The sequence below is a fragment of the Sceloporus undulatus genome, chromosome 11 (genome assembly GCF_019175285.1).
Source record: "Sceloporus undulatus isolate JIND9_A2432 ecotype Alabama chromosome 11, SceUnd_v1.1, whole genome shotgun sequence".
Taxonomy (NCBI): Eukaryota; Metazoa; Chordata; class Lepidosauria; order Squamata; family Phrynosomatidae; genus Sceloporus; species Sceloporus undulatus.
Window position 1 is genome coordinate 10,419,607 of NC_056532.1, and position 21,901 is coordinate 10,441,507.

Consider the following 21,901-nt stretch of genomic DNA (forward strand, 5'->3'; position numbering starts at 1 on the left):
GCCAAATGGGGAATCGAACCCTAGTCTCCAAAGTCAAAGTTAAAAATCTGTCAATTATGGGGGGGGTGTGTGTGTCACAAATCTATCACAGTCACAGGCCTCCCATGTCAATGTGTTCATTGATTGCAGAGTTTCATCGTTTTTCAGCAGCGTCGAGGGAGATCAGCTTCCCCCATCTCTGATACTCTTCAGATGTAGCCCTCCACATTTGCGGAATCGACTTTCGCGGATGTGTTTATTTGCGGTTCTGATTAATATGTTCTCTCTAGGAATCTCTAGGTCCTCCAGCGCAATGCTGCTGAAAATTGACCATAGAGTGGTGCTGGAGGACCTAGATGTTCCTAAAGAGAGCACTTCTCTAGGCATTTGTAGGTCCTCCAACGTGATTCTCTGGTCAATTTCTGTCATATTACTAGCTTAGACACCCTTAAAAAAGCTGTCAAGATGGATCTGAAAAGAGTCCCCATTCACAGGGATACTTCAACCCCAACCCCAACTAATATGGAGGGACCACTGACTCCGTCAGCAGGGCTATTGGCTGTAATGGCGGAGGATGCTGGGAGATGTAGTTGAACACATCTGGAGAGAAGGTTTGGGGAGGCTCAACTTTGAAGAACCCCCCAATCCTTCCTGTATTATGTGCACCTTGGCAGATACATTGCCTCCAGGTTTGGAAAGCTCTATGGATAAAAGAATTGACTTAATCCTTTCAGTGAAGAACTTTCCTTTCTCATTTTGGAGGCCTCTTGGGATTGCATTAGGCAGCCAGAGGTTGTGTAGTTTCTCTCGCCGAAGACTGCTTCGTGCCAATGTGGGATTTGTAGACAACCTTAACAGTGAAATTTAGCATGTACTTAATAAAAATAAATTAACAATAAAGTGCTTTTTCCCCCTTAAGACGATCAAACGCCCCATAGAGAAATGAGCAGGTATCTTAAAACCGAACAGAGTTCACGATCTGCTCCTGTCGTGTTGCGCCTCTTAGAGACGTGAAGGTGTTTGCTTGGCACGAACGAACGGATATCCCTGCAAAATGTAGGCCAGAGTGCCTCAAGCGACAGGCTCTGCCACGGGGTTGGTACTTTGCATTCCTATTCCGCTGCTTTTTCCTTTCAGACAGGCCTTGTTTGCTTCCTTATGTAATCATTCTAATATGATAAATATGTATAACTCCCAGAAGGCCTTCCACTAGGAGAGAGCCAAGCGTGGCAAGGGGTGAGTGGGCACAAGGAGAGATCGCTAGAGGAAAGGGTTGGCGCCGTGGGTCTTATGCGTGTGCCCACCTTTTATGGGTTCAGTGCCTGCAGTTAAAGAAGTGCTATGCGAGTAACAGAATCATAATTTCGGGTCTGTTCTGCGCTACAGAGACAAAGCAGTTTGACACCATAGTTTTTATATGGGTTTTTTGGGCTACGGGGCTATGTTCTAGAAGAGTTTATTCCTGACGTTTCGCCGGCATTTTTGGATGGCGTCTTCGGAGAGTGCTGGCATGGGAGTGAGTGGGGCATATATATACATCAGGAATAAACTCTTCCAGAACATGGCACATAGTCCCAAAAAAACCCACAAAAAACTATGGATGTCGTCCATGAAAGCCTTCGACTTCATAGTTTGAAACCACTTTAACTATGCTCACTGCTGTGGGATTACGTATTTTCTCTAAGAACTTCTAGGCTTTGGGGCGTTTTGTGAGATGTTTGGCGTTTTGTGAGATATTTCGCCTTCTCCATCAGAGAGCTCTGGTGCACCACCCAACTACAAATCCCCCAATTCCATAGCATTGAGCCACGGCAATTAAAGCTCTGCCAAAACGCATTATTTTGCAGCACAGTTTAAATTTAGGAAGGAGAGTTGGAGGTCATTTAGTTAAGCCCAACGCTCAAATAAATAGTTTTGCTTTTCTGTTACGGCTAGGAATGGAAGTATCAAAAAGTCCAAAAGCCACTTCTTCCAAAACCTAGTCTACCTTCCATATTATTTAATATTTATGGTATTTATACCCCGCTCTTCAGCCTTAAAGGCTCTCAGGGTGGCTTACAGATAGTTATTTGCATTATCTCTATACAAGTCTGATGCCAATAGCTGGATTGCCACTGTTTTGGCTGAAGAAACCACTACTGGCTTTCTTTATGCATGGCTAGAGCCAAACGGAGATTTCAGCAAGGCCTTTAAAAAGCCTGCTTTTGGAATATATTCGGAATTAAATTACGGATTCAGAATTAAACTGCAAATTTTTGCTATCGTGTGTCTTCAAAGTCACTTCCGACGTGTGGCGACCTTAAGGCGTCAGGGTTTTCTATGCAAGGTTTGTTTTGCCTTTGTTGTCCCCCGTTTTCCTCCTATTTGATTTGATTTCCGGGATTTATATTCCGCCTTTCTCCACAACGGGTTTCAAGGCGGGTAGTCTTTCGGGGAGCACAGTTGTGAGTGAGACTGAACTAAAAGGGAACCAAGGCAAACCTTACTTCCCTTCCCTTTTCTCTGTCTCCAAACAACCTCCGTGGAAAGTTACTTAAAAAGAAAGAAAGAAATAAGATCCATAGGTTGTCACAAAGGCCTCCCTCCGATGGGAAATAAATATCACCTCAAACTCCAGTACTGAAAATGAATACTGACCGGAGTCTTTATCAAGGAGCTGAGCCACACTTGAGTGTGTATAACTGAGGCTGAATAGATAGGGTATTCTGTTAATCATTCAATTTCTTTTTATTCAAGTTTTAACCGTATCAAATAGTAATAATACAAAATGCTTTATATTTCGCTCTGCAACAATCAGGTGACGGATTGAGAGTTCCTGCATGGCAAGGGATAGGATTGGAAAGCCCTTGTGGTCTCTTCGAACTCTATGATTCTATAATTCTATGATTGCGTCTTTTTCTTCTTCTTCGTTGACTTCCATTTCTTCAGCCTTCTGAGTAGATGATTCTCTTGAGCTACGCAGACCTCATGTTACGTTACAGCCATTACATTCCTCTACTGTAGGTATTTCATCCATCTGCAAAACTACAGTATAAAAGAAATGAAACGCATGCTACTTTTGTGTTCTTTGTCTATCTGTTGCTTTACATCTTTGTGTACCGTTTGAATCTTCTTACTCTTTGTTGTTCCTTCCTGTGTGTATTATTTATCTGTCTAGATCTGTATTCAGTCTTACATATTTCTCTCGAGACACACTTCTGTTTGGACATTTCTCCAAATTAACACGTATATACACTTGTCCCGCACAACTGCGGCTTTGACTTTTGCAACTTTGATTATTCATGGATTTTATTAATATGTTCTTTCTAGGAATATCTAGGTCCTCCAGCGCAACTCTATGGTCAACTTTAACCAAAAGTTGCACTGAAGGGCCTAGAGCAGTGATGGCAAACCTATGGCACGCGTGCCAGAGGTGGCACTCGGAGCCCTCTCTGTGGGCACACATGCTGTCGCCCCAGCACAGAGTTTGGCAGAGTTTCTTACTAGAAAGCCAGAGAGACGTGGCACTTTGCAATAAATAAGTGGGGTCCGGGTTGCAATTTGTTCACTTGGTCTGTAAAAGGTTCTCCATCACTGGCCTAGAGATTCCTAGAGAGGACACTCCGCTAGGCTTTTGTAGGTCCTCAAGCGCAATTCTATGGTCAATGTCTGGCAGATGTTGACCACAGAGTTGCACTGGAGGTCTTAGAGATTCTTAGATGGGTGTTCTCTCAGGTAGAACCATAGTACTTTTGTTATTTGCGGTCTTTCCACATTCACGGGGGTCCTGTGCCCCCTAACCTCAATGAATGTGGAGGGATGAGCGTACCTCTAATTTTAGTTTCATCAGTACGTACTTGTATTTTTAACCTTCGCACCTTAACCTTAGAAACCCTTATTTCTCATTGTGTATCTATTCCCCATTTTTCCTTCCGATACTCTAAGACTGGTTGCCATTTCCCCCCCCTGATGTTTGCATTTTTTAACATTGACATTTAATGTTTGTGATAGTCTATATCCATCTCTCTAGTATCATGTAATTTTTGTAACCCCATCCATATGTGACTCCCATCTCTTGGCTGTGGTTATTCTTGCTGAATATAACATGGTTTTTAATTTCAAAGATATAGCCATGTTAGTCTGTAGAATCGGGATGTACTGTAGAGAGATCTTGTACACCTTTGAGACTTAACTCAAGTCTTTCAAACGTTGAGACTAACTCAAGGTTAGTCTTCTTTCATTTTACTGACCTACGAAAGGATGGAAGGCTTTCTTTCAAAGAAAGAAGTTGGCAGCATGAGCTTTCCTCGACTCCGAAAGCATCTGAGGAAGTAGGCTGAAGTCCACGAAAGCTCATGCTGCCAACTTCATGGTTTTTAAAATGTAAAAAATGATGTTTTAATGAGTAGCGCAGTATCTCCCAAAGTGGGTCCTGACCCAAGGCGCCTGCAATGGTTGGGATGAGATCTGGGTGCTTGGTTTAGTTCATCACCTTCCGCTTTCCGGGTGATACATCTGGGGTGCCCTTAGGGCAACGGGGCTATAGGTTTCGTCTCCAAAGTCCTGCCCTAGTTGCACTATTGATCCCAAACATGCCTTCTTAGGAAAAGGCATCCTTGTATTTAAAAAAAAAGGTGCATCCTCTTGTTTAATAAATATGCTTTCGGATTGCAGCCGCATGCTCTCCTTGCTGTACCTCCCTTTAATGAATGATTGATAAGCATGCAAGGTATGTCCCTCGCATTTGTAATATCGAGAGTGGTCCAAAATATTTGCATCAGGCAAATAGATATCGTCTCAAAGCACAAGAGAATTCAGATATTTTCCAAAATGTCCTCTTTTGACCTTGAAGTGGCATTATGCCAAAGATGCTCCAAATACTGATTTCTCCCTCATTTGAAGTTGCAAGTAATTTTTATTATTTCATTTTGGTGGGGGAAGAAGGTGAGGGAATAAAATGAGATTTTAAAGCGAAGACAAAACAGGGGAAGGGGGCTTTCCGATTAAAGCACCGAGAGACCCTTTCAGGTTTCCTTCATTTTGCAGAAATCAGCTGCAAGCGAAATCGTCCCTGCCGAGAATAAAGCCAGAGCCCTGCGGAGCGGCGCATGGGATCAGGTCTTAGGGGAGACATTTGAGCAGTTGTGACCCACCACTATAACCACTTCAAGCCAATGCGATTATGTTTAAAATGAGAACTAGAAAGTACTAGAAAGAGAGAGAAAAGTCGAGCGGTAGGATGCAATTGGTGGGGAGTGCTCCCTTTATGTTCCAGGGCCATATGCGAACAGAGAAGGAGGGAAGGTGCACAGAATGGAGGGACTTCATGCTTCTCTCCATCCAGGGCTGCATCTGCAATATGGAAAAACAATGCAGTGTATGGTTGTTGTTGGGTGCCTTCAAGTTTTGTAATGTTTGCAACTGTCTGAGCTGCTTTGGGTCCCTTTGGAGAAAAAGTGAGAAAATGAAATGAAATGAAATCAATAGAAAGCCATGGGTTATGTATTTTGTAATGTTTTCAAACTCTATGAGCTGCCTTGGGTCCCTATATGTTTCCCACTTATGGCAGCCCTAAGGCGACTCGATAATGGGGTTCTCTTTTGGGATTTCTTGGATTGCCTTTGCCTTCCCCTGAGGCTGAGAGTGTGTGACTTGCCCAAGATTATTATATAATTATAAGACCACCCAAGTCCAGAACGCACTGCAGAAATAATTCAGTTTGAGACCACTTTAACTTCCCTGACTGAGTGCTAAGGAAGACTAGGAATCTTGTGGCTCCAGAGTTCTCTTGACAGAGAAGGATTAAATTTCCCACAAAACTACACTTCCCAGAATTCCCTAGCATTGAGCCAGGGCCGTTAAAGCGGTCTCAAACTGGATTATTTCTGCAGTGGGTTTTAGGCCGAGGAGGGAATTGAACCCTAAGTCCCAATGCTCTCAGATAACTATGCTGGTTCCTAGTGCAGTTTGGTACCGCTTTAACCACCACGGCTCAGTGCTATGGCATTCTGGGATTTGTAGTTTGCTGTGGTGCCAGACCAAAACAAAACATCTCACAAAACCGGAAACCCCAGGACTCCATTGCATTGAGTTAAAGCGGTGTCAAACTGCATTATTTCTGCAGCGTACATTGCAATCCAGGAAACCAAGATATTTCTTTAAACCAGTGGTTCCAAAACTTTGGTCCTCCAGATGTTTTTTGGACTTCATTTCCCAGAATTCCCAACTGCTGACAATTTTGGCTGTGTGTGTGTGTGTGAATAATAGCAAATGTCTTAAGGGGCTTCAGTTGTGTTGTTTAACAGGAGAAACAAGAAGGAAACATTAGGAAATATGTACTCATTAACATTAACATACTCATTTAATATAAAGGGATGCCATTTTATTATGACCATTGTATGCAATGAGACTCAAGCGTCTGTGGATTTTGTTATCCGTAGATAACCAAAGCCACCTTGAACCCCATTTTGGGAGAGAGATAAACCCAATAAATAAACAAATATAAATAAAATAAAGCCTTGGGGATACCAAGAGACCACTGTTTTTGGTTTAGACATAAAATAAAGCCCCATTTATACCAAGGGCCCACTGGTTTTTGGTTGTTTTTGGCCCACAAGAGAGGCCTTTGTGTGTATGAAAAGTTGGCAGAAGTTGTGTCAGAAGTGGTGTGTTATAGATAGATAAGTAATAATCCATGAGGTAAAAAGTTGTGGTAAAATAGATTATTAATATCAACCAATCAATAAATCATTTTTAATGCTTAGCCCAAAGGCCCTATGCATACAAAATTATTATTAAGTACATCGGGAAAGACTCAATTTGAATACTTAAGAAAAAAGTGGTACATTTTATATAATGTTTATATATAATGTGTGTACACACACACACACACACACACACACAGTGTAACAACCCCTGAGGTAAACATGGTGATAAATTTGAGTGTTAGATTAGGACTCTGGAGACCAGGGTTCAATTTCCAGCTCAGCCATGGAAACCCATTGTGTAACCTTGGGCAAGTCACACTCTCTCAGCCTCAGGAGAAGGCAATGGCAAACCTCCTCTGAACAATTCTTGCCAATAAAACCCCATGATAGGGTCACTTTAGGGCCGCCATAAGTCGGAAACGATTTGAAGGCACACAAGAACAACAATAACACGCATTATTTCTTATTGCAAAGAAAACCCCTTGGCTTTAGGGTTGCCATAAGTTGGAAATGACTTTGAAGGCACACAAAACACACAAAAGTAGAGGAAACCAAAGCTGCCTTGAACCCCATTTTTTTTTGGGGGGGGAAGGCAGGAATATAAAGCCAATAAACAAACAAACAAATAATAAGGACCCACTATAGTTGGTTGAGGGAATGCCAAAAAGAGGTCTTTTGTGTGTCAGAAGTGGTGTGCTACAGTTTTATATATACAGTGCTACCTCGGGTTACGAAATTAATTCGTTCCGCCGCTCCGTTCGTAACCCGAGTAATTTCGCAACCCGAAAAGGCTTTCCGTTAGCGCTGGAAAGCCGCTAGCCGCGCTTTGCGTTTGAATTTTGCGCCGAAAAAAATTTCGTAACCCGAAAAAAATATCGTATCCCGGAACAGTTTTTTCCAATCTAACTTTTTCGTATCCCGGAAATTTCGTAACGCGATCAATTCGTATCCCGGGGTACCACTGTATATCATTTTTATTAATTTTTGCAATATTCAGTCACACTTCTACATACATACATATCTATATTCCTTAGTAACTAATCTTAAAATGTCTTTTTTACTCTAATTATGCATTCATCCAACCCAGTTCTTTCTTATTTCTTATATATATATTCTTATATATATATATATTCTTATTCTCCCATGATAGAGAGAATCCCTGAGGTAAACATAAAAAAGTTGTGGTTAAATAAGGGATTATAAAGTAACCATGAAAAAGACCCAATTTTGAATACTTAGGAAAGGAATCCTACACAGTTTAAAAAGAAATATATACAGCCTGTAACCCTAAAAGTGGTGGTAAAATAACGGCATTACACAACACAGGAGTCCAGAGAAACTTATTTTATTTTATATTATATTTTATTTCAAACAACCCAAAGAAGCTATCAGGCCTAGAGTTTGAAAGGAGGAAATAAAATGGTGATTTCTGAGGTAAAAATTTGGAGTACTGTAGGAAATCACCAAAGCAAATAGGAAAATAAGTAGTAATAATAAGGCGACCCTGAGGTAAAAGTTGTAGGTTAAGTCACCTAACTAATAGAGAAACCAGCAGAAATAAAAATGAAAAGCAGAGAATTAAATCTGAAAAACAAAACAAAATAAAAGCATTTCCTGAGGTAAAATTTTTGGGTAAATGTAAGGAAATGCTGACAGGATGCTTCCCAAGAAAACAAAAGCCAATTTTGGAAAGCCATGTTTGAGGGAAAGTGCAAATTGGTGCAAAAAGTGCAAAGAGGAATAATTTGGAATAATTAATTAGGAATAATTAGGAATAACTGTGTACTGGATGTCTGAATGACTGAAGAAAAGTGCAAAGAGGAATAATTTGGAATAATTAATTAGCAATAATTGTGTACTTGGATGTCTGAAAGACTGAAGAAATGTGCAAAAGCAAAAGCCAACTTTGGAAACCATGTTTGAGGGAAAGTGGAAACTGATGCAAAAAGTGCAAAGAGGAATAATTAATTAGGGATAATTAGGAATAATTGTGTACTAGATGTCTGAATGACTGAGGAAAAGTGCCAAGATGAATAATTTGGAATAATTAATTAGGAATAATTAGGGATAATTTTATTTATTTATTTATTTATTTAGGTATTTATATCCCGCCCTTCAGCCCTAATGGCTCTCACAATTGTGTGCTGGAGGTCTGAAATGACTGAAGAAAAGTGCAAATGGGAATAATTAGGGATAATTAATTAGGAATAATTGTGTACTAGATGTCTGAATGACTGAAGAAAAAGGTCTGACATTTGGTTGAACGTTATAAGTTTGGAACCGGAGCTTGTTAAAGTGTTTACTCTTCGACGACAGGATACAAACGACTGCATTAATTCTCTTGTCAGTTTCCTGACTCGTTTCCTCAATGCTGGACTACTAGATGATCCCTTTGGGACTGTTAAGATTACACTTGGCATAAATAAAGAACACAAAAAGTTAACACAACTCCACAAAACATATTCAGGGGTGGCTGTTGTTTGCCATGCAATAATGTCACAAAATCATCATGAGAAGCCACAGCTAGAAGAGACCATGATGCTAGGAAAGGAAGAAGGTAGTAGAAAGAGAGGAAGAGTACAAGCCATATTTTGAGAAGGCAGGACTCATTAGAAAGCTGCTTCTTAAAATTACTGCTCCAAAGACTTTTGCAAGAACTTAATGAATGTAAGTGTTGTTCTGCAATAGGAAAACATCCACTTGGAGTTGTGTTAGACTTTCCTTCATTTAAAGACCTTTGAGCAAAGCCTGGAGGGCTATCATTTGAGTTGGACTGCTAGATCAATGATTCCCAAACTTTGCTCCTCCAGGTATTTTGGACTACAGTTCCCAGAAGCCTCAGCCAGCTTGGCCAACAGGAATTCTGGGAGTTGTAGTCCAAAACCTCTCAGGGTGGCCCTCAAGGGGCACACAAGCCAAGCAACTGGCTCCTTTCAAGGGAGGAAGGGGGCGGAGCCTTGGGGGTGTGACGTCCAGCTAATTGGTCAGTCTGCGTTCTAAAACCACGCCCAGAACGCTAGGGGGCGGAGCCTGGGAGCCAGACGTCCGCCTAATTGGTCACTGCGTTCCAAAGCCCCGCCCAGGACGCGTTCGAATGAGGAGGGGGCGGAGCCTCTGCGTTCCAAAAGCCCCGGCTCAGAACGAGCTCAGAGAAGAAGGAGGAGGGGGTGGAGTCTGGGAGAGTGACGTCCTTAGGATTGGTCACTCTGTGTTCCAAAGCCACGCCCAGAACATATTCGATTACGGAGGGGGCGGAGCCTGGGGGGGTGGAAGACGTCCACCTAATTGGTCCCTGCGTTCCAAGAGCCCCGCCCAGAACGCTGAAGGAGGAGGAGGGGGGAGCTAAAAGTCCCGCTAATTGGTCACTCTGCGTTCCGAAAGCCCCGCCCAGAACGAGCCCTGGGAGCGTGACGTTGTCAGGATTGGTCACTCCGCGTTCCAAAAGCCCCGCCCGCGGGGGCGTGACGTTGTCAGGATTGACCACTCCATATTCGGAGGCGGAGCTTGGGAAGCGTGACGTTGTAAAGAGAAGGAGAAAGAGGAGAAGAAGCGAAGCGGTAGCAGCAGGAGGAGCTTCGGGGGTGTGACGTGCTGCGACTGGGTTACTCTACGTTCCGAAAGCCCCGCCCCAGGCGCGTTCTTGGAGGAAGGAGGAGGAGGAGGTCTGGCTGTGTCGCCTGCCTGCCTGCCTCTCTGGCTGCTTTGCTGGGGGAAGCGAGGATGGCTGTGCGCGGCGGGGAGCGAGAGCGAGAGGCGAAGGGGGAGGGAGCTTCCAAGGCAGGCAGGCAGGCGCTGGAGCTGAGCTAAGCTGAGCTGATCCCACGTGGGGAAGGAAGGAAAGAAGGCAGGAGCTGGCTGGAGCCCCGGCTTCTCTCTCTCTCTCTCTCTCAGTCAGGGGAGGGCAAAATAAATAGGAGGAGGAGGAGGAAGAAAGAGAGAGAGAGGGAGGAAGAAGAAGAAGAAGAAGAAGAAGAAAGCAAGGACCAGGGGGAGGGAAGGGGAGGGGGGCTGCTCCTGTTGTTATTGTTATTGTGAAGGGGGTATTGCTTTTTTAAAGGGGGGGTTTGCTGCCTTTTCCCTCCTCCTCCTCCTCCTCCTCGGGGTTGGTTCCTTTGAGGCTTCTTCTTCTCCATCGCAGCCATGGAGGCGGATGGGAGCCAAGCGGGAGCCCCCAACGACTCCCAGCACGACCCTGGGTAAGTTGGAGCCCATCCCCTCTCCCCTTCCCCTTCCAATACATAGCCCCTTCCCCTTTAAATGCATCCCCTTTGCCCAGCTCTCATCATAAAAGTACACACTGACACCCCCCCCCAGAAACCCATTTCACAACACCCCCAAATCCACCCAAAAGTAGGGAAAGGCTTTAATTTGGGGCAACCCCAATTCACTAGCACCCCAAACTGGGAGACCTTCATTGGGCCAACCCCAAATACAATTCAGCAACACCTCATGCCTCCCCAAAACCAGGGGAGACCTTTATAACACCCCAAATCCACCTTCTTGGGCCAACCCCAAACACCGTTCAGGAATACCGCCCATTGACCCAAACTGGGAGACTTTCATTGGGCCAACCCCCAAATGCCATGAAATGACACCCCAAACCCACCCAAAGTAGACCTTTATTGAGCCAACCCTAAATGCTATTAAACCTACCCAAAATGGGATGCTTTCATTGGGGCCCAGCCCCAAATGCCATTCAGTAACCCCCCAAATTCACCCAAAAGCAGGGAATGCCTTTATAGGGCCGACCCCAAATGCAAGGAAATGACACCCAGATCTATCCAAAGGGGGATGGTTTAATTGGGCCGACCCCAAAGGTCATGAAATAACACTCCGATCCACCCTAAAGTAGGGGAGCCCTTTATTGGGCCAACCCCAAATGAAATTGCAATTAACCCAATGAAGATCTTCCTTGTTCCTGGTGGATTTGGGGGTGTTAGTGTACTTGGCTATCTATGGATAGGGATGTGAAGGCACCTAATACTCATTCCTTTTGTGTCCCCACTTTACATGTATGTGTGATATTAAATCTCCCACTGTTTTGCAAATCTGGGATAAATAGGGGGGTGGGGTAGGGAGAAGCCGGCTTCCCTTTGGGTCTCTTTTACTCCAGAGTTACTCACCTTGCCTCGGTCTGCACCCCCACCCTCCTCCCCACATACACACACTTTGGCTCCATCTTTTCTTTGCCTCCTCTTCTTCCAACTAACCCTTTCCTCCTCCTCCTCTTTCTTCCTCAACCCCCCCCCACTCCACTCCGCTCCCCACCTCTCCTTTTCCTTTTAGCTTTTGTAAGTTACACGTCAAAATGGCCGATCTGACATCTGTGCTTAACTCTGTTGTGTTTTCTCCTTCCAGCAAAATGTTTATCGGCGGCCTGAGTTGGCAAACATCACCAGGTAAGAGGGGGGTCGGCGTTCGGGCGAGGGGGGGCGAGCGTGGGGGTCAACCCCCCCCATCTCCCCCTTTTCAGCCCTGCCTCCTTTGATAGGTCTTTGTTGTTATCCCAGGTCAGTTTCATTCAAAAGGGGGGGGTGTTTGCCCTCCTTTCTTCCTTTCTCTTTCTATGCCTTCCACCCCTCGACACATACTCCATCGTCGCAGGCAGACACATGGGTTTTCAAGCCTTGCGCACCATTAAGGGAGAGGCGATATTTTATATGCTCCAAATAACCGAAGTCCTCTATTCGACCTTAAATTTGCGTGCGCACTTTTAAGGGGTTGGATACAAAAGGGGGGCGGGGGAGGCATAGAGAAAAGGTTGTTGTGTGGTCCCCTTTCCCTCCTTGTAAGGAAAATTGAGGTACACCCCTCTCATTTTTCCTTTGGCCCATCTTCATTACACATGGTTGAAAAATAAATATATTCGTGTGTGTGTGTATCTATATATTTGCTTCTCTTCCCCCATCTTTTTTCACGCTCTTTCTCTCTCTCTCTCTCTCCCTCCCTTTCTTTCCCCCTTTACAGATAACCTTAGAGATTATTTTAGCAAATTCGGAGACATCCGAGAATGTATGGTCATGCGGGACCCAACCACAAAGCGCTCCAGGTAAAAAACACAACACACCGAACCAAACCACAAGGTCCTTTCTTCTTTTGAGCCCCAAGTTCATGCCGTTTCCCCCTCCCTTTGTCTGGGTCTGTGTGTTTTATGCAAGGCTGGCTCTGTTCAAACACCGAAAGCATGCATTTTCTTTTGGCCTTTTTCCATTTTTGTAAGGAATAGAAACTTCCAAACTACTTCTAGTTCTGATTTGGAAGTTTCTAACGGCCTTAATTCATACAAACGTGGCCACGATTTAATTTGTGTCGGTGGGAACCTATGTCTTGTTTTTGTCCCTGAAACTTTCTGCTTTTGTTTTCTTTTGCAGAAAGGATTTGGGGTTCACTTAAAAAACCCTCCTTTGAAGTTAAAAAGGGTTATATGCCACCAAGTCCCCCCCACCCCCCAATTTCCTGACCAAACAAAGCAGGGATTGAATGGGGAAGGATGGATGGGGGATGGGACATTGAACGTATTGATATGTTAAGACTTCCCATCCGCTTGGACCTTAGGTGTATTTAAGGGTGGGTTGAGGAGAGCAAATGTCGAAGGAAGCCCTTGCCGCTTCCCTTTTTAGTGCTGACTTTTCTTTCCACCGTCCTTTTCCTTTCCTTAAAAACCCATCCGCTTCTTGTTCTTTGTCTTCCTTTCAGGGGCTTCGGTTTCGTTACCTTCGCTGATCCGGCAAGTGTAGATAAAGTATTAGCTCAACCCCATCATGAATTAGATTCCAAGACGGTAAGTTCAATATATATCAATATATCTATATCTATATCAATATATATGATGTAGCATTGATGTATTTTTGCGAGCGAGTGTGTTTAATGTCTCCTTTATTTCCTGCAATATTATGACAGGCTCATTTAAAGAGACAGTGACCTTTTTTTCCCCTTTCTCTTTCTCTCTCTTGGGTCTGCCCAAGATACACAAAGTGTAGGGGGATCCGTTCAGGTTTTTTACTCCCACGACAACTTGCCGTTGCTGAACGTGGGAGTTTATTCTTGCTTGAAAGAAATGTTTTCACGGTGTTAAGTAACTTGTGGGCCATTTAAATATTGAAACCCAGGCTGTGTACTTGAGGTACGTAGCTTGAAAAACTCCTCTTCCATGCGCAAAGTGCATAAAGTTAAAAAAGGGTTTTAAACAACTCAGATGTTTCAGAAGGATGTTGCTTTTCCTCCGGTTTAAAGTAAATAACCTCAGCCAAAGTAACATCTTTCTGAGGATCAGTTAAAGGTAGCCTTACATTGCGCCTTTCTTTTCCTTTTTCTCTTTTGCCCTTGGAGTTATTTTATCAGAGCAAAAGGAGAGGGAGTTCCCTTTGGTAAAACGTTGTTCTGAGACTAAACAACTAGTACATGGGGGAAAGTTATCCCTAGAAGTGAGGTATAAAAGGATCATACACATAGGGTACTCAAAGTGCTGGAAACAGCTTGAAAAGACACATTCCAGTTGGATTTAAGAGCGCATGAGTCGCTCCTGAATCGCCAGTAGTTCAACAGATCCTTGGTGCCGGAAAGGGATGTTTTCCTCCTGCTAAAGTTACTCCATTAGTCAGTTTTTGCGCAGGCAAAATGAAAAGGACACTGGTAGAGGTCACTTCTGCCTTAGCTTCCTCTATGTGGGGTTGGTGGTGGTTGTGGTTGTTTCTGAGAAACTAGAAGTTTGCTGCAGCTCTCCATTCAATCCCTAGAATTATTTAGCTTTAAATATGGGTATTGCGATAGTTTTAAAGATATATAAGACAGTGTTCCACTTTGCCAATGTGGGGTGTCTGTGTGTGAGCCCCCTTGAACTCAAGAGCCGGAGAGATTATGCTCTGTTGTTACTAAGAGCTGTTTTGTAATTAAAATAAAGAGAATAAATCGGATTTTCATTTCCCTCAGTGGGTTTTTCTGGATTGAGTTCTAATAATGTTTTGTCCCAATCCTGAGGGCCTGCCTGAGCATGTTACCCATGGACAAACATTCCTGAATTATTTGATGGAGTGGCAGGGTGGCAAAGCTAGAAGGGCGGCGGGGCATAAGGTAATAAGATTCAAATGCGCTCCAAGCTTTACACCTCTAATTTGGGTTTTTTAACAGTGGAAAGAAACAGCATGTAATAGATGTTCAGGAAGTATTTTAATCACATTGAACATGGCACAAAAGAAGTTATATTCCTCCAGATATACTTTAAAAGAACTCAGGTGGTGGAAGTCCTTTTGGCCACATTGAACATGGCAATCCGAGTGGTACAAAAGGAGTTATATTCCTCTGGATATACTCTGCCCCGTATCCATAGATATTATTATTATTATTATTATTATAGATGCAGCGCTGTTATAAGTTTATTGCGCTTTCCAAAGTGATAAGAAAGATGTGTGAAAATCATACTCTAGATTATATCCATAGGTGGTATTGCTGTTGTTATTATTATTATTAGTGTTGCAGTGCTGTTATAAGTCTACTGTCCTTCCTAAAGCGATGAAGAAAGATGTGTGAAAACTATGCTCTAGATGGTATATCCATAAGCATTATTATTATTATTATTATTGGTGCAGTACTGTTATAAGTGTATTACGCTTTCCAAAGTGATAAGAAAGATGTGTGAAAATTATTATCTAGGTTATATCTATAGGTATTATTATTATTATTATTGGTGCACTACTGTTATAAGTGTATTACGCTTTCCAAAGTGATAAGAAAGATGTGTGAAAGTTATTAACTAGATTATATTCGTAGGTATTATTATCATTGATGCAGTGCTGTTATAAGTGTATTGCATTTTCCCAAAGTGATAAGAAAGATGTGTGAAAATTATTCTCTAGATCGTATCCATAGGTATTGTTGTTATTGATGCAGTGTTGTTATAAGTGTATTGCCCTTCCCAAAGTGATAAAGAAAGGTGTGTGCTCTTGCCCTCCAACAACGTACATCTCAAATTGGGAAGACAGAGGTGGGAGAGATGAAGCTTAGCTTCAAGAGCCACTACTACTGAATGCACTAAATACCATGGCCATTTTAATGTGGGCATGTGGGGTTGAGGACCGTGCAAAGAAAGCAGCGGAGGCATGCCTGCACCATTGTTTTCAGGCTAAAAACTGCCCTCCCTGGGTTCTGCAATATGGCCTTTTGAGTTGGCTTGCCCTTAAAAATCAGAGCCAAAAAGCCAAGAAGAGCTCTGTTAGACCTCTGATAGTTTCTTGTCCTTAAGTTCTGTCGCCTAGCCTTTTGACTCTGTTTCAACGTCCAGCGCAGGAAGCAGCTCGGTTGGGTATTGCCATGGAAGGCGCCGCTCTTGTTTACAGTTACGTTAAAAGCTGGGTTTTTAGGTAATGGCTGCTCGTATCAGAAATAGTTCCTATTACTATTATTATTAGTCACTTCCTAGAGGACTTGTAGATACAGTAAGTAGCGTTGTTATCTGACTAACTCATTTTATTTCTAGTCGCCCATTTTTTCTCTCCCTTCTTGTTGGCTCTTCTCGACATAGTTGACAGGGATATGCAACAGGTATGGATTTGCCATGTGGGTCGTGTCAGTTTTGAGAGTGGCGGGGAGAGTTTCCAAGCATGATTTTGCTCCTTTTCCCAACTATACAAAGGCTGGGCATCTTTTTGTTTTTAGTTTCACTCTTCCTGTGCTGTGTTTCTGGAACTGGACGTCTCACCCAAATTTCTCCCATTGGAAGACAATTCACCGCGCGACAGCATGAACAACTGGTCCAGCTTCAGCCGGATTGTATTTTGTCTCCTACCACCAGCTTCATGTTAAATACCAACCGCTAGAATTACATTAGGACTTCAGGGAGAGTTAATGTGGCCATTCGCCATTGCTCACCTCTGTTCCGGAAGAGGCATAATGGGAAATCTATACCTGTTGTTATTTCTCTGGTAGAAAAAAGTATCTAGACGGTGCCGAATACATATGTAGATAATGTTCATCTCTCTGAAAGGGTTAGCTTCCTAGATGAAGGTTGTTAATGTCAGTTTTCTCTCTGTGCTTCAAGAACTGTTAGACACCACTCATTTCTCAGATATATGGTGGCTTTAAAAAAAGTTTTTATTCAAAGTGGGATGTGGGTTTAAGATTGCAGCTTCAGGAATCTTTCCTTTTTTCCTCCTCGACGTGCCATTGACAAGCCATCACTTTTTAATGCATGCAGCTTGGAAATATTTTTCTTCCTGTGCTGAAGCAGATGCTGATTTTGGTCCTTTGAGCAAAACCTTTTATGAAGGCCCAGCTCTTCATAGGTTATGCATCTAGGTGAAGCCAATACCAGTCCTTGGAAACAGTGCTTCATGGACTACAAGTCCCATAGCCCTAGTTATGCTGGCTTGGGACCTCTGGAGTTGTAGTCCCCCAAAACGACTTTCCCAAGCTCTGCAAGTTTCTTGCAATGAATGTAAACAGTGGATGGGTTGATAAAATTATCCTTTGAGGCGGCAGTCTTGTAACCATTTGCTTGAGACATAACTTTTAAGTATGTAGGGTTTTGCTCTGTTAACATCCCACACTTCTTGACAGGGCAACAAACACTTTTAGCAACAAGCCTCTGTTCCAAACCATGAAGAGGCTTATTTATTTTGGCTACAATTAATTCTAAAGTATAAAGCAACTGCCTTATAATGTAGCAGTGCTATGTGTCCCTCTCTCTCTGCCCTGTTCCACTTCGCCATCTGTGCAAAAGAAGGTTATAAAGGTATGCTAGGTATGCAGCGGCATTTTGCTCACATCGGGTGATCCCAGAATATTTCAGGCGCATCCGGACAAACAGTGGATTTAAGACTGCCATCTCAGAGTCCCAAACAAATATAGCAGAGAGTTAATTCACCCGTAGGATTTGCTTCCCAGCGAGTGAGTTTAGGATTGCAGCTTTGGGAATCATTCCTTTTTCTTATTCTCAATATGCCATTGACAAGTCATCGCTTTTTAATTTATGTGGCAGCTACAAATTATGGTTTTAGCGCCTACCAAAATCTATTTGAATAGGTGACTTTGTTTTGTAGGAAAGATAGCACTGGACTTTCGGGACTCTGTTCTTCCAGTCTTTTCACATCTTCGATGCTGTATTGGGGCTACAGTCACAGAAGAAGGAAAGGAAAAGTTTTTCTTGCTGGCACTTTAGCTGAAAGTCATTTAAAACCAGCAGTTGCTGGGTTGTGTGTGTGTTTTTAATAAATACCTCTCTTAAACTGTGGAGGCATTAACAGCCCCAAAGAAAATAAACACAAACAGCCTGAAGATTGTGTGTGTGTATGCTGAAAAATCAAAAGTGTTTGTAGATAGACATTATATAATGCCTGTCTATATATCTAGCAATATATTGCTGGTAGCTCAAAGAGTACATTGGTTCCCTTTCCTAGCCATTCTCACTCCATGTCTGCTCCAGCCTCTCCATTCATTACCTGCTTTTTTTCTTTGCAAGACTCTTATACCTGAGAAATGAGGGTTTTAACCAGGCAGTGTACACCTTTGGGCTTTATTCTTTATATTTTGCCGTATTCAGGAAAATGCACCAGTCAACCTTGCTTTCCGTTTTTTCTTTCCCCCAACACAGATTGACCCTAAAGTTGCATTTCCCCGACGAGCTCAACCTAAGGTAAGAAAGAAGGCTCAATGATGTTTATTTAAAGGCATGCTTCACAGCTTTCAAGTTTTGGGGTAGGAATGGACTTGGATTGGAGGCCAGCATGCTTTGGTGTCTTCAGAGCCTTTGGAGAGTTGAACTGTGTCTCCAGCGCAACCATCTCCTTGCTGGGTCGTCTCTGGGATGATGGAGCCTCTGCTAGGAGAAGCTTTCAGAGAGTTGTCTCCCTCTTTTCTCTGATCCTAATAACCAAATTATTGCTATGTTGAGCAGCTGCGACAGGCTGAAACGGTAAAGCCCTGGTCCTTCCGTCTGAGGTTAAAATTGTTCATTTTAAAACAAAATTCTTCGCATTGATGGATATGTCTGTGTGGGATCACAGTGCTCTCTTTCTCGCTATGTTTTTTGGGGCAAAAATGTTTCCGCTTCCCTGTTTTATTTCTGGCCTCCAATGCAAAACTTTCAGAAAAGTGCTTTTTATGCTTACAAAGTGTAGAGTTAAATGAGTGTTTGGCTGGTATTGGAAAATCTGGGTTCTTCTGAGAAAGCTTGGAAAGGACAAGTGTGGAAACAAAGAGCCTTAAATTTGAGTTGATAAGGGATGTGTTCTTTTTTTCGCCTTCTCCTCTTTCTCCTCCTCCTCTCTCTTTCTCTTCCTTCTCCTCCTTCTCCTCCTCCTCTTTCTTCTTCCTCTTCTTCTGGATTGCCTTGTTGTAATACATTTGGTCTCTTGCAAGGGCATGTCAGTCATGTTCCAAAGAGGTTTTCTCTGAGGTCTACCTCCGAAAACAAATTCAGTACCAGGGTTGTTGTGAAGCCAGCTTTTGAAATTGGTTCGCTCTGTCTTAGCATGGGGCTGGTGTTTGGCTTTCATAGACCGGAAGTATTTGTTCCACATTGTTATAATTTTTCCTTTTCCATTTATTGATTTTAAAAAGAAAATCATTCTTCTCAGTAAGTACTGGGACTTCTAGCACCAATGGCACATCCTCCAGACTGTCCTGGCAGTTGGGAATAATCAATCCATTTGGACACGAAATTCATGGCTGCTTTTCCCAGGAGGGAAGGTAAAAGGAGGCGAACACAGTTTCTATCTGCAAGGGGGGTTTATATTTGAGACAGCTTCCTCACTATCCCATCTTCTTAGGGAGAAAAGCCGGAGCAATGTGGGCTTCAGTAAATGTATTGGGAAGTCCAGCCTAGGTGCGAAGCACATTGCTGGCTTTGGTGCAGCCTATTTGGAAACGTCGCCTGGGAACACAGAGGCCTTACTTTCTTAGAATTTATGAGTAGAGGCAGTGAATGAGTTTGGTTTGTTTACTAGCTTCGAGTCTTTGCTAGGCTAGTAAACCAGATTTTTGACAGACCTCTCTTTGACACTGTCCCTTAAAAATAACCCCCCATCTCACCCCTTTGACTTTGAGGAATCTCAGCTGCACAACCTTTTGAATTCGTATGGCTTCCAGAGTTACATGGATCTACTGGGGTGGTTTGTTTTTTATGTTGCATTCTATCCATCTGTTAAGGGGAAGAGTGTCCATCTGTGGTAATGCAAGTCTGGGCCATCCCAAGACATTTCGCTGCCCGAGGAAAAGCATCAAGCGGTCCTTCATGACTTATAGCTCATAATACTCAAGACTACACCAGGTTATGTTGGCACAAGCGCTTCTCTGGTTTATTGGTGATAAATACACGAATTAGTTAGTCACTGCTGCTTTTGCAAGTGCAGGGCATCAACAGAATATGTGTCCAAACTGGATCTGTTCGAATGGATTGATTTAGGAATTAAGGGACTTCAGTTTGTTTTGTCTAACGTAGGCCTGTTACAGACAGCCAAAATAAAGCTGCTTCGAGTCACAGTGGAGGTATGGTGTTTCAATGATGCATGTGTCCTAAGAGTCCAGAAGCCACACCAAAGCCACGCTCTAGTCCTTAGGGCTGGAGTGTGGCTTTGGTACGACTTCTGGACTCTTAGGACGCATGCATCAATGAAACACCATACCTCCACTGTGACTCGAAGCAGCTTTATTTTGGCTGTCTGTAACAGGCCAATGAGTATTCCTTGCTTAATAAAACCCTATGAAATTCATGGGGTCACCATTAGTGACTTTAACGCACATCCACAATATTAGGTATAAAGGGTACAACACAGAGGAGGAAAAAAGTGAGCACTTTGAAAGTAAACACAGTTGTCGTTAAAAGTATTTTTAACCCATCCTTTGTTTTAAAATGTCAGGGCAGTGCACCAAAAGAGCGGAAAGCAAAGCATTTTAACATGCAATACAAACAAAGGGGTGAAACAAAGCAGCCAACAAATAGACTGCCATAATGCTTTAAAACAGTGATTCCCAAACTTTGGTCCTCTAGGTGTTTTGCACTTCAGCTCCCAGAAGCCTCAGCCACCTTGGCCAACAGACAGGGATTCTGGAAGCTGAAGTCCAAAACACCTGGAGGACCAAAGTTTGGGAATCACTGCTTTAAAATGTCTGTTTTTCTCAGTGGAGTTTTAACCTGGCATTGGGACGATGGTACTTTCAATACCAGTAGAATTTTGATAGCGAAGAATGTAAGAGGATGGAGGAGAGTCTAAAAGCTATGGGAATCCAGTTCCTTTTTGCAAGTATATATATCCTCATAGGTGATTGTATGAGGATGCTTATAAAAATGTTTGCATGAAGTAAAAAAAATAAAGAATGTAACTACTATACAAAGTAGTGGCCAAGTCTAGTCGATGTCTTCGGCTATTTATGTCTCCTTGGTATTTAAGGAAAAGTCTAGATTGCTTTTGTCAAACCACCCCTGAGGCCACATACTAGCTGAATGAGCATTCATTAAATGGGTAGGATCTGTCAACTTAGCAAAATTAGTTGGCTGGCTAAATGGCAGTGTCATCCGCCACAGTTGAGAGAACCTAGTGGAACAGATACATTTCCATACTTGCCAAGCCTTACTGAAGAAGCTAGTTGCAGGGCCTTATCTGTGAAGGCCCCACTCTTGGCTCCTTACACAACATTCTCTTCAGGAAGGCAGACTTATAACAGAGAAGACATCAAAGGTAGGCAATATACATTTGCATCCCTTTTCCAGAGCAGTTTTAACAAGGTCTTATTTCAGATACTTGTACGAATATATATTTTTACTAAAATTGACCGGGAAGAGGCAGATTAAAAAAGCTTTACGTTGAAGGTGGGCAACTTCTGGCTTTTTAAGTGTTGAACTATAGCTTTTATTGTCATTTATTGTTGATTGTTAGAGCTGCTAGGAGCAGCAACTCCAAGAAGGTTGCAGTTTTCCGAACCCTGTTTAAATGCAGTTTTTTGTGGGGGTTAAGAGTGTCCATGGCTCAGTTTCAGCATAACACAGACCATAGTTCTTGGTCCCCAAACTGTATTTTGAGCTTCTAAATGTATAAGGGAAGATCCTCAGTACCAGTTGACTTGATAGTGAAGAACGTTCATAAGAGGATGGAGGAGAGTCTAAAAGCTATGGAAATCCAGTTCCTTTCTCCAAGTATATAGTCGTCCCTTGGATTCGCTGACTTTTTGTTCAAGGTTTTCAATTTCCGCGGACGAGAAGCCGGGAAGGACAAAATGGTGTGCGACTATTAAAAACAATGGGGCTC

At 42.9% G+C, this 21,901-nt stretch overlaps 2 protein-coding genes across 14 annotated transcripts in view; both read left to right on the forward strand.

Annotated features, from left to right (window-relative positions):
• The window catches only part of LOC121917114 (RNA-binding protein Musashi homolog 2-like), a 911,933-nt gene that overhangs the window by 454,521 nt on the left and 435,511 nt on the right, over nt 1–21,901 (forward strand). The window lies entirely within an intron of this gene.
• On the forward strand, nt 10,683–20,121 carry LOC121917118 (RNA-binding protein Musashi homolog 2-like). 3 transcript variants are annotated; one of them, XM_042442820.1, is made up of 6 exons: nt 10,683–10,861; nt 12,024–12,064; nt 12,633–12,714; nt 13,362–13,446; nt 15,948–16,021; nt 18,250–20,121. In XM_042442820.1, exons 1-6 carry the CDS (start codon nt 10,806–10,808, stop codon nt 18,293–18,295), a joined length of 384 nt encoding a protein of 127 aa, XP_042298754.1. In that variant the 5' UTR covers nt 10,683–10,805; the 3' UTR covers nt 18,296–20,121. The 3 variants fall into 3 exon arrangements, with proteins under 3 accessions (XP_042298754.1, XP_042298755.1, XP_042298756.1); XM_042442821.1 differs by having other exon boundaries at nt 15,943–16,021; nt 18,250–18,291; XM_042442822.1 differs by lacking the exon at nt 15,948–16,021 and having other exon boundaries at nt 18,250–20,120.

Bases quoted from the DNA above. Each gene is read 5' to 3' on its own strand.
- LOC121917118 (XM_042442820.1), top strand. From the start codon at position 10,806: ATGGAGGCGGATGGGAGCCAAGCGGGAGCCCCCAACGACTCCCAGCAC. The intron at 10,862-12,023 runs GTAAGTTGGAGC...TTCTCCTTCCAG, and splicing joins GACTCCCAGCACGACCCTGG to CAAAATGTTTATCGGCGGCC. The intron at 13,447-15,947 runs GTAAGTTCAATA...CGTCCAGCGCAG, and splicing joins ATGAATTAGATTCCAAGACG to GAAGCAGCTCGGTTGGGTAT.